The sequence below is a fragment of the Elephas maximus genome, chromosome X (genome assembly GCF_024166365.1).
Source record: "Elephas maximus indicus isolate mEleMax1 chromosome X, mEleMax1 primary haplotype, whole genome shotgun sequence".
Taxonomy (NCBI): domain Eukaryota; kingdom Metazoa; phylum Chordata; class Mammalia; order Proboscidea; family Elephantidae; genus Elephas; species Elephas maximus.
Window position 1 is genome coordinate 106,233,634 of NC_064846.1, and position 13,474 is coordinate 106,247,107.

General features: G+C 42.1%; 1 protein-coding gene across 8 annotated transcripts in view; it reads right to left on the minus strand.

Annotated features, from left to right (window-relative positions):
* Positions 1–4,886: 4,886 nt before the first annotated feature.
* Positions 4,887–13,474, minus strand: part of ARHGEF9 (Cdc42 guanine nucleotide exchange factor 9) — a 284,119-nt gene continuing 275,531 nt past the window's right edge. For all 8 annotated transcript variants that reach the window (XM_049872986.1, XM_049872991.1, XM_049872985.1 and 5 more), the window contains 2 exons: positions 10,483–10,551; positions 4,887–5,172 (listed from right to left, as the gene is read on the minus strand). In XM_049872986.1, coding sequence (XP_049728943.1) covers positions 4,991–5,172; positions 10,483–10,551 — 251 coding nt within the window. In that variant the 3' untranslated portion in view covers positions 4,887–4,990. The remainder of the gene's footprint in view (positions 5,173–10,482; positions 10,552–13,474) is intronic.

Below are 13,474 nucleotides of genomic sequence, written 5' to 3' on the forward strand. Positions count from 1 at the left end.
GAGGGCTTGATGGAAGCATCTGTCTATTCCGCCATCTTGGCTCCACCTTTGACAAGTCACTTTAAATAAGCCCCTGACTACTACTCCTTTTTGAAATGTGGTCAATAACCCCATTGTCAAATCACTGTCACAAGGATGAAATGAGACCCCATATATGGTAAAGTCATTGCAGATACAAGGGAGTGTTATATTTAGTCAAGTTGTTAGCCTCCTCCATAAAACCTGGCAGGAACCTGCCCAGGATAGGGATGGCCCAGGATTGAATTTTTCTAGGAAGAGGCCTTCCCTGTCCAGAAGCTAGTGTTAGCCTCCTTCTTCCATTTTAGTTTTGGCCATCTGGGGCACACCACAGGACACTTCTCTCCACCCTGAGCCTCTCACACAAGACCCTGAGGAAGGTAGAGTGAGAAACCATCATCCTCAACCTAATGGCCTTGGAGGCCCTGTGGCTTTCCCCTGACTGGCCTCAACCTTCAGTGTTCTCCAGAAAATCATACTTTAAATCCACTGCCCCTCCTGTCCTCAGTCAGAGGGGAGAAAGTCTATAATTAGAGAAGCCAAATTGCACATAGCACTCTCATCAATGAATATAGGGTGCTTTGCAATAAATATGAGGGCAGGAATGTTCTTAGTAAATAAGCATACTAATGCTCTTAGTAACTAGTTTGTAAGTAGCAGAGCCAAAGTCATGGTAATAAAGAATATGGATTTATGATGTGGATCAGATGGGGCTTACAGAAATAATTCTTCTGGTGATGAGATGTGCTTGATTTTAGGCACCTTAGGAGAGCTGTAGCCTAGAGGGTAAGGCCCCACCATTTGTCTCCCTACTCCCTATCCCCAGGTCCCTCAGAAGGTAGTCAGGGAACACTGAAACCTGATGTAGTCCTCTTACTCTGCAGGAATTAATTGACATTCACTTCTGGAAGCTGGGGGGAAGGGGAGCTGGAAATTGGTAAGATACAGAAGGGACTGCTGAGAGCTGAGCCATGCAAATTTTTATGGGAAAACATGGCAGACCCATGGAAAAGGGATAGCAGAGGAAGGGGTTAAATGAGGAGAGAGCCACGAAATAGAGAAAGGGGAAGGGTCGGGGAAGAAGAGAAGAGTCTGATAATTACTTTCTCAAATGCCTGGGGGTGGGCATTCCCAAAACCTAGACAGAGAGGGCTTACACCCTAACCCAGAACCACACCTGCCCCCTCCCAACTCTGCAGCTTTTAGTAAATAAGCACTTCATTGGGGTGAATATTTAGTTGCTCTGTAGAAAGGCAGGTGAGGCAGTACCAGATAGACCCATTATTAGGTCTCTGACAGGCAGCACAAACCACTTTATGGGAGCCTGGTGAAAATATGATGGAAGAAACAGTAAGGCCACTCTATGTACTCTGGGGGATGGATAATGAAGTATGTACTCTGTGTACTCTGAATAGACAGAACCAGAGGTACTATAAAGTAACTGGGGGTATGGGGGTTTCCTAAGTGACATGGCTTTTGGCTGGACCCAAAAGGTGGGTTTTAAGCTCCTATGAGTGCCCAGGGGTAGGTATTGGGCCTGCAGTTGCAAGGAAAAGAACAAGGTCAGGAATGGGCCTTTAAGTTTTGTCAAAGGACCAGGTGATATGAAGGAGAGTGCCATCCATAAAAACACTTGAGTTGCCTCTGGTTACAGACAAAACTTGTTTCTTGCAGCATATTCTTTTAGAAAGGACACGAAAGGCCATAGGCAACCCATGGGATGCTTGACAATGGGGCGGCAGGGCTGGGAGGCCAAGACTGAATTGAAGTAAGCTACACTCCTAGCTCTTAGGCACTCTCTCCCCACATCAGGCAAATTCTCTTCATTTTGTGATTGGTAACACACCCACACCCACAGAGACACATACCATACACACACACACAAATGGCACGAGAGTTATGCCTGGAGGTATCTTTTTACTTCTTTTATTGAACTCCATAAATATTTTCATAAGGCTTTGTGTCATTACAATATCTCTCTTTTTGTTGTTGTTGTTAAACATTTTTTTTAAAACACACAACTTTGACACTTGTTTGACGGGGTCAAACAGTCATATAGAAGAAACAAAAGAATAAACTGGCAAATGCAGAGCAGCAGGGGTAATCAAAATCACTATTACCCATCCATCCATCCTAGCCCAACCTACCCCCTCTGCCCAAAGCACTAAAAAATCACTATTTGGCTTCACGCTAGAATTGTTAGAATCCTCTTGTTGCCATCCTTATATATAAATTAGAGATATAAACACAGAGAAATGAGGAGAGGATGGGGGAAAAAGAGGGGTTGGGTTTCTGTATCAGGATCATCTCACAGCAGGGTCCACAGAACATACTAGCAAACCTTTTGGAGAGCAAATCCAGGCCTCACAGAGTTGAGGAAAGCGGAGCTCAGGGCCATGCAAAAACAGAGAAGAGCTACAGAGTTCTTAGGGATGGCACTGCTGTGGGGACACAGAATAGGTTGGGATCCTGAGCCCAGTTAATAGGGTTCTCCTTCAGGCTGCTGGCCACTGGTCCACTTTGCTACTATAAGCTGAGGGACCACTTCAACCAATGGCAAACTGATTTCTTGTTGTTTTCACAAGTTATTGGTATCTGGTGAGGCCAGTTGGTTGCGTGGAGGAGAGGTGGGCAGCAGGAGGTGATATCCCTGATACTGGAGCTCTGGGCAAGCCTCAGGGAGAGGGGGGAGTTTGACCAAGAGATATTTGGCCTGGTAGGCTCAAGGACTTGTCTAAGCATCCCCTCTTGGTGTGTCTTAGCCCCTGGAGAAACATGTCAAGGCTGAGCCAAGGAGGGAAGAGTGGAAAGGAGGAGAAGAATATACACTCAAGGGAGACCTATATCGCTACTAAGAGATTCTGTTTGCCACGTGGGACATTTTAGTTTGGGTGTTGGGCACCAGGTCCCTTGCCAAGGGAGCTTAAGTAGCTGGGCCATGAGCTGAGCAGTGGTGGCCAGTCCCGAGCCCTGGCCCTTTGCCCAGCTCAGGCTCATCCTTGGCTTATTCCACAGTTTGACTTGGGTGTGGAGAAACAGAAGCTTAAACTTATAATTTGATTCCCACAGAGGAAAGATTCTGGGCAAGGCCTGCTCTGGTTCAGGAGGCATAGAGAAGTAACCAAATCAGCTATGTTAAAAGGCCCCATGAATCCATGCCTGCTGCTTGGTAAACTGGGGTCCTTTCATGATGAAATATTCTTCCATGGGATATAGGACAGATCCAAAAACTCTAAGACCCATCCTCACTCCTTTGTACTCCCTTCCTCTTGCTGTTCAAGGTCTAGCCACCCAAGGGGCCATGTGGGGAGGAAGAACATGTCCTCCTGCACCCATAGGGAGCCTGCCTCTTTGTGGGAAAAGCTAGTTTTACCGAAGTGGAAAGCCTTCCAAAAATGAGCCTGAGGGCACCATGTCTGCCTCAGGCCCTTTCTCTGCAGGAAAAAGTATCCCTGGGCCCTTCACCTACTTGCCTCAAATGTCCTGAGACAGGAGGGTGTTGAAAACAGGGCCTTCTTTGAGTGCCAAAACTACTTTAGCTATGCCAATGCCAACAATTTTCCTGTGCCAGGAGAACAGGAAAAAGAAGGGCAGAGAGAGCACAAGGAAGGAGGCAGGGAAGACTGTCCATGCTAACAATGGGGGAAAGTCTTATACAACTGGTGTGGTGGGTACTGCAAGTAAGTATCTTGTGCCAAGGCTGTCTCTTTCCACACTTGTTTTTATTCTTTCCTGTAAGAGGCAACTGTCAGCCTTTGACCTGTCCAGGTCAATAACTACAAGACAGCTGATGATCTTGGTCAGGAGGGCTCTTTATTGTATCCCTCCATATACTCCTGTCAATGCTGCCTAAAATACCTACAAATGGGAGCAAGGATGACCAGGTCCCTGAACTGCTTGCTGTGGGGAGCCCAGCCTTAAACCCACTTGTGCTGGGTGCCAGGTAAATTCCTCCCTCAGGAGGTTTCCAGTTCAAATCCGCTTCTAGGCCAGGGGAAGGCCAGGACAGGGGAGCCCCAAAGCAGCTTAAAAAGAGAATAATTAGTTCAAACTAGACTGCAATGACCTGCCAATGCTGCAACATGGAACCCCCAATGGTAGGCAAAGAAACAGCGCACATGCAGAATGTTCCCAGAAGTCCTTTCTAGCATCATTGTACTCTGATACTCCCTTGCTTCTGTTTTGTTTTGATCCCTCCACAACACCTAAAACACAGTGAAAGCAGTAGAAATACCAAGTAGTTATGTCACAGGGCACAAAATAGCATGTCCAGACTGGCATGACTTAGGACAGAGGATGCTGGGAAAAGGCTGTTGGGGGCAACTGCAGTGCTGCAGGAACATTTGCAGATGGTTGGCTGAGGGAGAGGAAAACAGGGATCCTCCCTCCCCCAGTGAAAAGTGAAAGAGGGAAAAAAAATCCCACCCCTCCAAACTCTACCATATTAAATTAAAGTCATCAGCATCAGTATCGTCAGGAAAGAAAAACCAATACAAACACATCTATGGTAATAAATGACAGGTCAATGAATCACTCACAGGAGAGCAAATAGATTATTTCAACAAGAAAAGGAACAATTAGAAATGTCAATTTCTGAAAGAAAAGGGGAAGGGGACAGGGTAAGAACTGAAAACTTTTAAGAAGGGATAACATGTTTGGAAGTCGTTGGTACCTCTTCCTACCAACTACAGACTTCACTTCCCAAAAACAACAGAAAACGTTTTTGGTCCTTCTATGTGTGTGTATGTGTGTGTGTGTGTGTGTGTGTGTGCGCACGTGCGTGTGCGTGTGTATTAATATATACACATACATACACTCAAGGGTCTGTGTGTTTGTGTGTGTGTATATATATGTATACACACACACATATATATAAATTTTAATAGTGCTTCTCCGAAAAAAGGTCCATCTATAAATATAATTTTATTTACTTTATTTCTTTATTTTAAAATTATCTGCCTCCATCTAGGTATTATTTTTTGAAGGGGGTTAACCTGCTGAAGTTTTGCCAGAACGGTGACTGACTGCGCTTGGGTTCGGCGAATTCGAAGACCTGCGACTGAACGATGCCATCGGGGACCAGGTACTGGCCCTGGTTTAACGGGTCCTGCGGTGGTGGGTAGGAAGGAGGAACTGAGCGGGCAGAGTTGACACCTAGAGTAGATTAGAGATCAAAGGGAAAGGGCAAAAGTTAGGAAGCAAGGGGCTTCTCAAATCACCCAGTAACCACTCTGGGCAGACAATTCAAGGCAACCTATTTTAGAGAGTATGAACTGAATTGCAAATCATCCAAGGGAAAATTTCTTTCTTTAACAGACTTTGGAATGGTGTGGCCATTACTGCAACACTGTAACTTCCTCATCTAGTCAGGTGTCACTAAGAAGCTTGGAGTGTTGCCATCAGCCATATTACAGATAAGGACACTAAGACCTAGAGAAAAATGTCTTAAACAAGATCACATGTTACATTAGTGACAAAGCAAGGGCTAGAAACTACATTCTCTGACTTTCCAAGAGACTAGTCTCTATGGGGCAGTTCTACTCTGTCTTGTAGGGTCGCTATGAGTCGGAATCGTTATGCAGGGCTTGGTCCCTTCCCAACTCCCCCTGAGAGTGTCAAAGGAGCTTGGTTAAGAACCGCTGACTTAAGGGCAGACTCCTAAGGGAAAATTGTTTTCTAAACAAGCTAAAGGTACAAGTGATTCAGTGTTCTGCCTCTGGTTGAGAGAGACGAAACTCACATTTCACAGGGAAATGGCAGTGATAGTGAAGAAAGCAAATTCACTACTAGAAGATATGATCCATGGAAAGCAAGGAAAACTTGGAATCTATTTGGGAACTTCCAAAGGGAATAGCTTCAATGACATTAAGATTAAAGATGTTCTCAACTTTCATAGATGGGTTTGCAACCATCAAAGCAAAATCCACATCCATGGAGGATCCTGGGAATCAGCAGGCCTAAGTCAAAGTTTAATTTATATTTAAAGCAGACTAGGCTGAGATGTATAGCATATTATTTCAGACGTGCCAGGAAGGACTCTCTGCTGCTCCAAAATACCTTCCTCATCTGCTGGCAAGTATCTGAAATGCCACCATTATAGCTTCTTTGATGAGTTGATCCCATTATCCTGGAAGTAATATCATGTTAAGCCATCATCAGCCATTGGCACTTCAGTGGGAAAAATCAAGTTCTTTTTTAACAGCCAGTTTTGAAAGGTGAGAAGTATCAGAAATACGAGGGTACTATGAGTTGGAATCGACTCGATGGCAACAGGTTTTTGTGTTTTTTTTTGGTTTAGATGTCAAGAGAAGATATGGAGATACTAGGGCGGGACTTTTTAGAGTGCTCGTTTGATTTGTTTATTTAAGCTTTTTATTTTGAGATAATTGTAGATTCACATGCAGTTGTAAAAAATAATACAGAGAGATCCTGTATTTATTCAGTTTCCCCAATGGCAACATATTGCAAAACTAAAGTGCAATATCATAACCAGGACACTGACATTGATACAGTCAAGATACAGAACATTTCTATCATCATAAGGATCCTCTTTTATAACCACACTCATTTTTCTCCCAGCCCCACCCCCTCCTTAACCCCTGGCAACCATTAATCTGTTCTCCATATCTAAAATTATGTCATTTCAAGAATTTTACAAAACTGGAATCATACAGTATGTAACCTTTGGGGATTGGCTTTTCTCATGGCGCATAATTCCCTGGAGATTCGCCCGAGTTGCTGTATGGATCAATAGTTCATTCCTTTTTATTGATGATTAACATTCTATGATATGGATATGCCAAAGTTCGTTTAATCATTTACCCATTGAAAGATATTTGGGTTGTTTTCAGTTTTGACTATTAGGAACAAAGCTATGAATAATTTGTTTTACATGTTTTTGTGTGAATGTAAGTTTTAATTCCACTGGGATAAATTCCCAGGAGTGTAATTGCTAGGTCATATGGTAGTTGTACATTTAGTTTTTAAAGAAACTGTCAAAATGTTTGCCAGAGTAGCTGTACCATTTTAATTCCCATCAGTCATGTATGAGTGACCTAGTTCCTCTGCATCCTGGACAGGATTTGGAATTGTCATTATAAAAAAAAAAATAGGTGTGGGGAAACCCTGGTGGCATAGTGGTTAAGTACTACTGCTGCTAACCAAGAGGTCGGCAGTTTGAATCCACCAGGCATTCCTTGGAAACTCTATGGGGCAGTTCTACTCTTGTCCTGTAGGGTCGCTATGAGTCAGAATTGACTTGATGGCAATGGGTTTTGGTTTTTTAACAGGCGTGTAGTGATATTTCATTGTGGTTTTAATTTGCATTCCCCCAATGACTAATGATATTGAACATCTTTTCACTTGCTTAACTGCAATTCCTATGTCCTGTTTGGTGAAATGTCTATTCCTGTCCTTTGCCCGTTTTCTAATTGGAGTGTTTTTTATTATTGTTGAGTTTTGAGAGTTTTTTTTTTAGATATTAGTCCTTTGTCAGATTATGTGCTTTGCAAATATTTTCTCCCTCTCTGTAGCTTGTCTTTTGATCCTCTTCACAGGGTCTTTCACAGAGCAAAATTTTCAAATTTGATAAGGTCCAGCTTGTCAATTTTTCATTTTTTGGAGCAGACTTTTGGTGTCAAGTCTAAGAACTTTGTCTAGACTAGATCCTGAAGAATTTCTCCCATTTTTTTAAAAAGGTTGTATAGTTTCACACTTTTCATTAAGTCCATGATTCATTTTGAGCAAATTTTTACGTAGGGTGTGGGTTTAAGTTGAAGTTCTTCTTTTTTTTTTGGCCTATGGATGTTCAGTTGCTTCACCACTATTTTTTGAAATGGCTAACTTTCTTCCATTGAATTGTTTTTGTGACATTGCCAAAAATCAGTTGGGGATATATGTATGGGGCTATTTTTGGGTTCTTTATTCTATTCCACTGATCTAATGTGTCTATCCTTCTGCCAACACCACACTGTCTTGGTTACTGTAGCTATATAATAAGTGCTGAAATCAAGTAGACTGCTTTTTCCCACTTTATTCTTTTTAAATATTGTTTTAGCTATTATAAGGCACTCATTTGATTTTGAATTGTTCCTAAAGCCTCTGGAGATCGGGCTATGCTCCTGGCTGTGGGGAGCTCCGTGAAAGACTGACTGAAATGGAGTGATGGCCCAGGGATTAGTATACAACTTCCAAGAAGTTCTTTATCAATGCTTAAGGCCAAGGCAATGTGAAAGGCAAAGGTGGAGTGCTATTCTTCCAGTCAGGCTTCCCCCCACTTAGAGCAGCAGACTGGGCTGATAAGGTTCCATGACTTTACAGATGGGGTTGGAAGGAGATGTTAGAGTAATTACTCATCCAATGACATCTGCATTGGAGAATTCTAAACAACAATGTTCCCCATCACTTCCACCGAAGATTCCTAAGGAAGGTTAAGGAAACTGGGTTTCACGGGTATCTGAGAGAACACCCTTTCAGCTCTTCCCATGTACATGCTGTACATATTGAATTCCTAAGTTTGAGGGACCATTTCCACATGTGTAGCACACTTGAGTCTCAAAAGATATCAATCAGTCAATCACCATAGCCGTGGACTAGGAGAGTCTTGAAGCCAGAAATAGAAATAAGGGAGGACATCCCTAAGACTTCTGGGAAGTTTGAAACTGGAAGAATTAATTCTTTAAAGAATTTGGGATTGCTTTTAAAGGGGAAAGATTTCAGGTGAATCAGTGTTTAGGTTTTAGGAGACAAGAGAGGGCCTGAAAGGAATGTTCCAGAGACTATGACAGCCTAGGGAAGGAAGCTGACCCAAAGGCTTGGACTGTTTTCTGGTTGGCTACTTTGTGAATGTTTCTTTAAGTGTTCTCAGTGAAAAGACCAAACAGTCTCATATATGCTTGAGGAAACCTGGGCGGGGGTAAAGAGGAACATGGAGGTCAGGATGGTGGGAGCAGTGGAGGAAATCGGAGTGACAGAAGCTGAAGAGGTGAGAGCCTCCAGGAGACAGAGGTGGGCCCCTGGGAGAGCAGCTCCTTTGCAGTCTGGGAACTCTCCAGCTGGCTGGAACTCTTTTCTGCTCACATCTCTGTCTGAAGAAGGTCAGAGCCTCCTACAGGGTTCTCCTGCTAATACAGATCATATCCTTACTGACATTAACTCCAGATTATTTTCTAACATTGTCTTTCAAGTTTTCATCCTCAAAGGTTGGGGGCGGGGGGTGGCTATAAGGAGAATCACATTTCCAGGATGAGGGGAAGAACCAATGAGGGACTCCCAAGAGCAAGAAGCAATAAATAGCTGAAAGCAAGGCCATGTCTAGCCAGAAGGGCCTGGCCAGGTGCACTGCTTAATTGAAAATTAGATATTCACAGATGCTCAGTATTTTCAATCAAAGAAAGTTTCATTAGGAATAATTAAGGGTGCTTTGTGCAACTGCTGGAATTTCAGGCAACTCTAATCTGATCATTTGTATGGTGACTCATTCTGAACCAGAAAGCCCACTGAGAAAGCAGAAGGAAGGACCTGGGGAAAGTGAGGTCTCATTAAGATTGCCCTAGGGACAGTAATAGTGGCTGTCAATAATAGAAGCCACTGTCAACAGTTAAGGCAAGACAGAAAAGTGAGCTCTTCTTTCCCAGCACAGGGCCTCAGCAGAACCATGAGATGGAGTGGAAAGATCAGTGGACTCAGAGTCAAGCAGACTTAGGTTCAGAATCACTTCACCCTGATGACCCTCAGTTTCCTTATGTGGGAAATGAGCTGAAATGCCCACCTTCTCAGGGCACTATAAGAATGAAATTAAAGCAATTAAATAAAGTGACTGGTACAAAACAGGTTCTCTAATAAACAGAGGGCAGTCCTTCCCTTTGTTCAGCTAGGTATTGTACTTTTGTTCTGGTTCATGAAAAAGAGAAAATAAAGGTGAATTTCAGATTCAAATTAATTCTAAAGGTATTTTTTCTTTTTAAGTACTTTAGTTTATGCCTCAAAGAAAGAGAGAAAATGAATATCTGAATCTTTTGTCTTCATTAAGTTTGACATTCTCCATTCTGATTTGGGACTACTGATTTGAAGGTAAGTTGAGCACACATCTCAAATATATTTATACTTATTAATAAATTATACACATTTACTACTGTCTATCTCTAAATTATCACTAAGTTATCAGTAAGTCTCAGTTTCTCTCTTGTTTTTAGAAAAATTAGGAGAAAGAGAGGTTCTATTTTTTCCAGTACCCAATGGCCTATCCTTGGATACCCCTTCCCTCCAACATTCACTCCTAAGCCTTAAGCCTTTAAGACCATTTGCCACTTGTCATCAGGGACACTTGGGGACCTGGACATTCCCCTGCCAACCCAAATGAATCACAGCACAGAAACAGGCCTAGGAATATGCAACCATACAGACCAAGGGCTTTTCAGTCTCACACAGAGAGTGAGTGGGGCTGGGAGGTGAAGGCAGCTTTACCTTTTTGTTTAGAGACTTTTCTCACAGTCATTGCAGCCTGCTTCTTCTGGTTTTCAGAAATTTCAAAGCCTATGAGACAGAAACACGTCATTTTTTAAAAATGAGAAACATATATCCTTCTTTGAATGCATAGATGAGTACTTTTCTGGAAGAGCAATTTATCAAAATGCATCAAAAGTCTTGGGAAAAAAAAGGTAATTCTCTTTGACTTGGTAATTCCCTTTATGGAATTTTACTAAGGAAATTAGAAAATTGGACAATGGTTTAGCTACAAGATGCATATCACAGTATAGGGGGAAAAATTGAGAATATGAGTTAAGAAGCTGTTGTCAAACGGAGAAGGGTTAAATAAAGTATGGTGTAAACCCTGGTGGCATAGTGGTTAAGAGTTAGGGCTGCTAACCAGAAGGTTGGCAGTTCAAATCCACCAGGTGCTCCTTGGAAACTCTATGGGGCAGTTCTACTCTGTCCTACAGGGTCGCTATGAGTCAGAATTGACTCAATGTTAATGGGTTTGGGTTTTTTTGGTTATAGTCCTCACTAATCTAGGTGTTGCTGTGAAAGTATTTTGTAGGTGTAATTAAAGCTCTGAATCAGCTTCAGATCATATCTATGGAGTTCCATCCTGCTCATGGTCTTCCTTTCCTGACTGCCTGTAGATGACAGTTTTGGCTATGAGTTTAGGCCTGCCCATGATCATCCATTCCTTACTGCCTACTCTTCTTTTCTTCTAGACCTAAAACTAGACTCAAGTCACAGCAGACCCCAAAAGATGAAGTACAAAGTGTGACTTGCAAAGAACTGTGACACACATCGAAAGAACTGAATGATTTTTCTAATTTATATAAACAGAAATCTGGGAAGTATGTGTAGAAATGGATGTAAAGGGTGTGAGATCTAGGCAGAAGGAATATAAAGTTGGATCTAGCCAAATTTATTGATATGGGCTCACTAAGCCTGAATTTAGAGACCATCTCAAGAATAGACTTGATGCATTAAACACTAATGACTGAAGACCAGACAAGTTTTGAAGGACGTAATACATGAAGAAAGCAAAAGGTTATTAAAAAAGACAGAAAAGAAAGAAAAGACCAAAATGGATGTCAGATGAGACTCTGAAATTTGCTTCTGAACACAGAGTAGCTAAAGCGAAAGGAAGAAATGATGAAGTTAAAGAGCTGAACAAAAGATTTCAAAGGGCAGCTCAAGGAGACAAAGTACTATAATGAAATGTGCAAAGACTTGGAGTTAGAAAACCAAAAGGGGAGAACACGCTCAGCATTTCTCAAGCTGAAAGAACTAAAGAAAAAATTCAAGGCTCAAGTTGTAATACTGAAAGATTCTATGGGCAAAATATTGAACACCACAGGAAGCATCCAAATAAGATGGAAGGAATACACAGAGTCACTGTACCAAAAAGAATTGGTCAACATTCAATCATTTTAGGAGGTAGCATATGATCAAGAATTGATGGTAATGAAGGAAGAAATCCAAGCTGCACCGAAGGCACTAGCGAAAAACAAGGCTCCAGGAACTGACGGAGATATTTCAACAAACAATGCAACACTGGAAGCGCTCACTTGTCTATAAGCCAAGAAATTTGGAAGACAGCTACCTGGCCAACTGATTGGAAGACATCCGTATTTGTGCCCATTCTAAAGAAAGGTGACCCAACATAATGCAGAAATTATTGACCAATGTCATTAATATCACATGCAAGTAAAATTTTGCTGAAGATAATTTAAAAAACGGTTGCAGCAGTGCATCCATAGGAAACTGCCAGAAATTCAAGCCAGATTCAGAAGAGGACATGGAATGAGGGATATCATAGCTGATGCCAGATGGATCTTGGCTGAAACCAGAGAATACCAGAAAGATGTTTACCTGTGTTTTATCGACTATGCAAAGGCATTCGACTGTGTGGATCATAACAAATTACAGAGAATATTGTGAAGAATGGGAATTCCAGAACACTTAATTTTGCTCATGAGGAACCTGTATATAGACCAAGAGGCAGTCTTTAGAACAAAACAAGGGGATAATGCGTGGTTTTGATCAGGAAGGGTGTGTATCAGGGCTGTATCTTTTCACCATACTTACTCAATTTGTATGCTGAGCAAATAATCCGAGAAGCTGGACTATATGAAGAAGAACGAGGCATCAGGATTGGAGGAAGATTCATTAACAAACTGTGATATGCAGATGACAAAACCTTGCTTGCTGAAAGCGATGAGGACTTGAAGCACTTACTGATGAAGCTCAAAGACTACAGCCTTCACTATGGATTACACCTCAATACAAAGAAAACAAAAATCCCCAGAACTGGACCAATAAGCAACATCATGATAGATAGAGAAAATATTGAAGTTGTCAAGGATTTCATTTTACTTGGCTCCACAATCAATGCCCAGGGAAGCAGCAGTCAGGAAATCAAACAATGCATTGCATTGGACAAATCTGCTGCAAAAGACCTCTTTAAAGTGTTAAAAAGCAAAGATGTCACTTTAAGGACTAAGATGTGCCTGACCCAAGCCATGGTATTTTCAATTGCCTCATATGTATGCCAAAGCTGTGCAATGAATAAGGAAGACCAAAGAATTGATGCCTCTGAATTATGGTGTTGGTGAAGAATACTGAATATACCATAGACTGCCAGAAAAACAAACAAATCTGTCTTGGAAGAAGTACAGCCAGAATGCTCCTTAGAAGTGAGAATGGCAAGACTTAATCTCACATACTTTGGACATGTTATCAGGAAGGACCAGTCCCTGGAGAAGGACATCATGCTTGGTAATGTAAAGGGTCAGCAAAGAAGATAAAGACCTCAACGAGATGGATTGACAAAGTGGCTGCAACAATGGGCTCAAGCATAGCAACGATTGTGAGGATGGCACAGGATCAGGCAGTGTTTCATTCTGTTGTACACAGGGTCGCTATGAGTCAGAGCAAGCTGGACAGCACCTAATGACAACAAGTAGAGATTCTATATTTA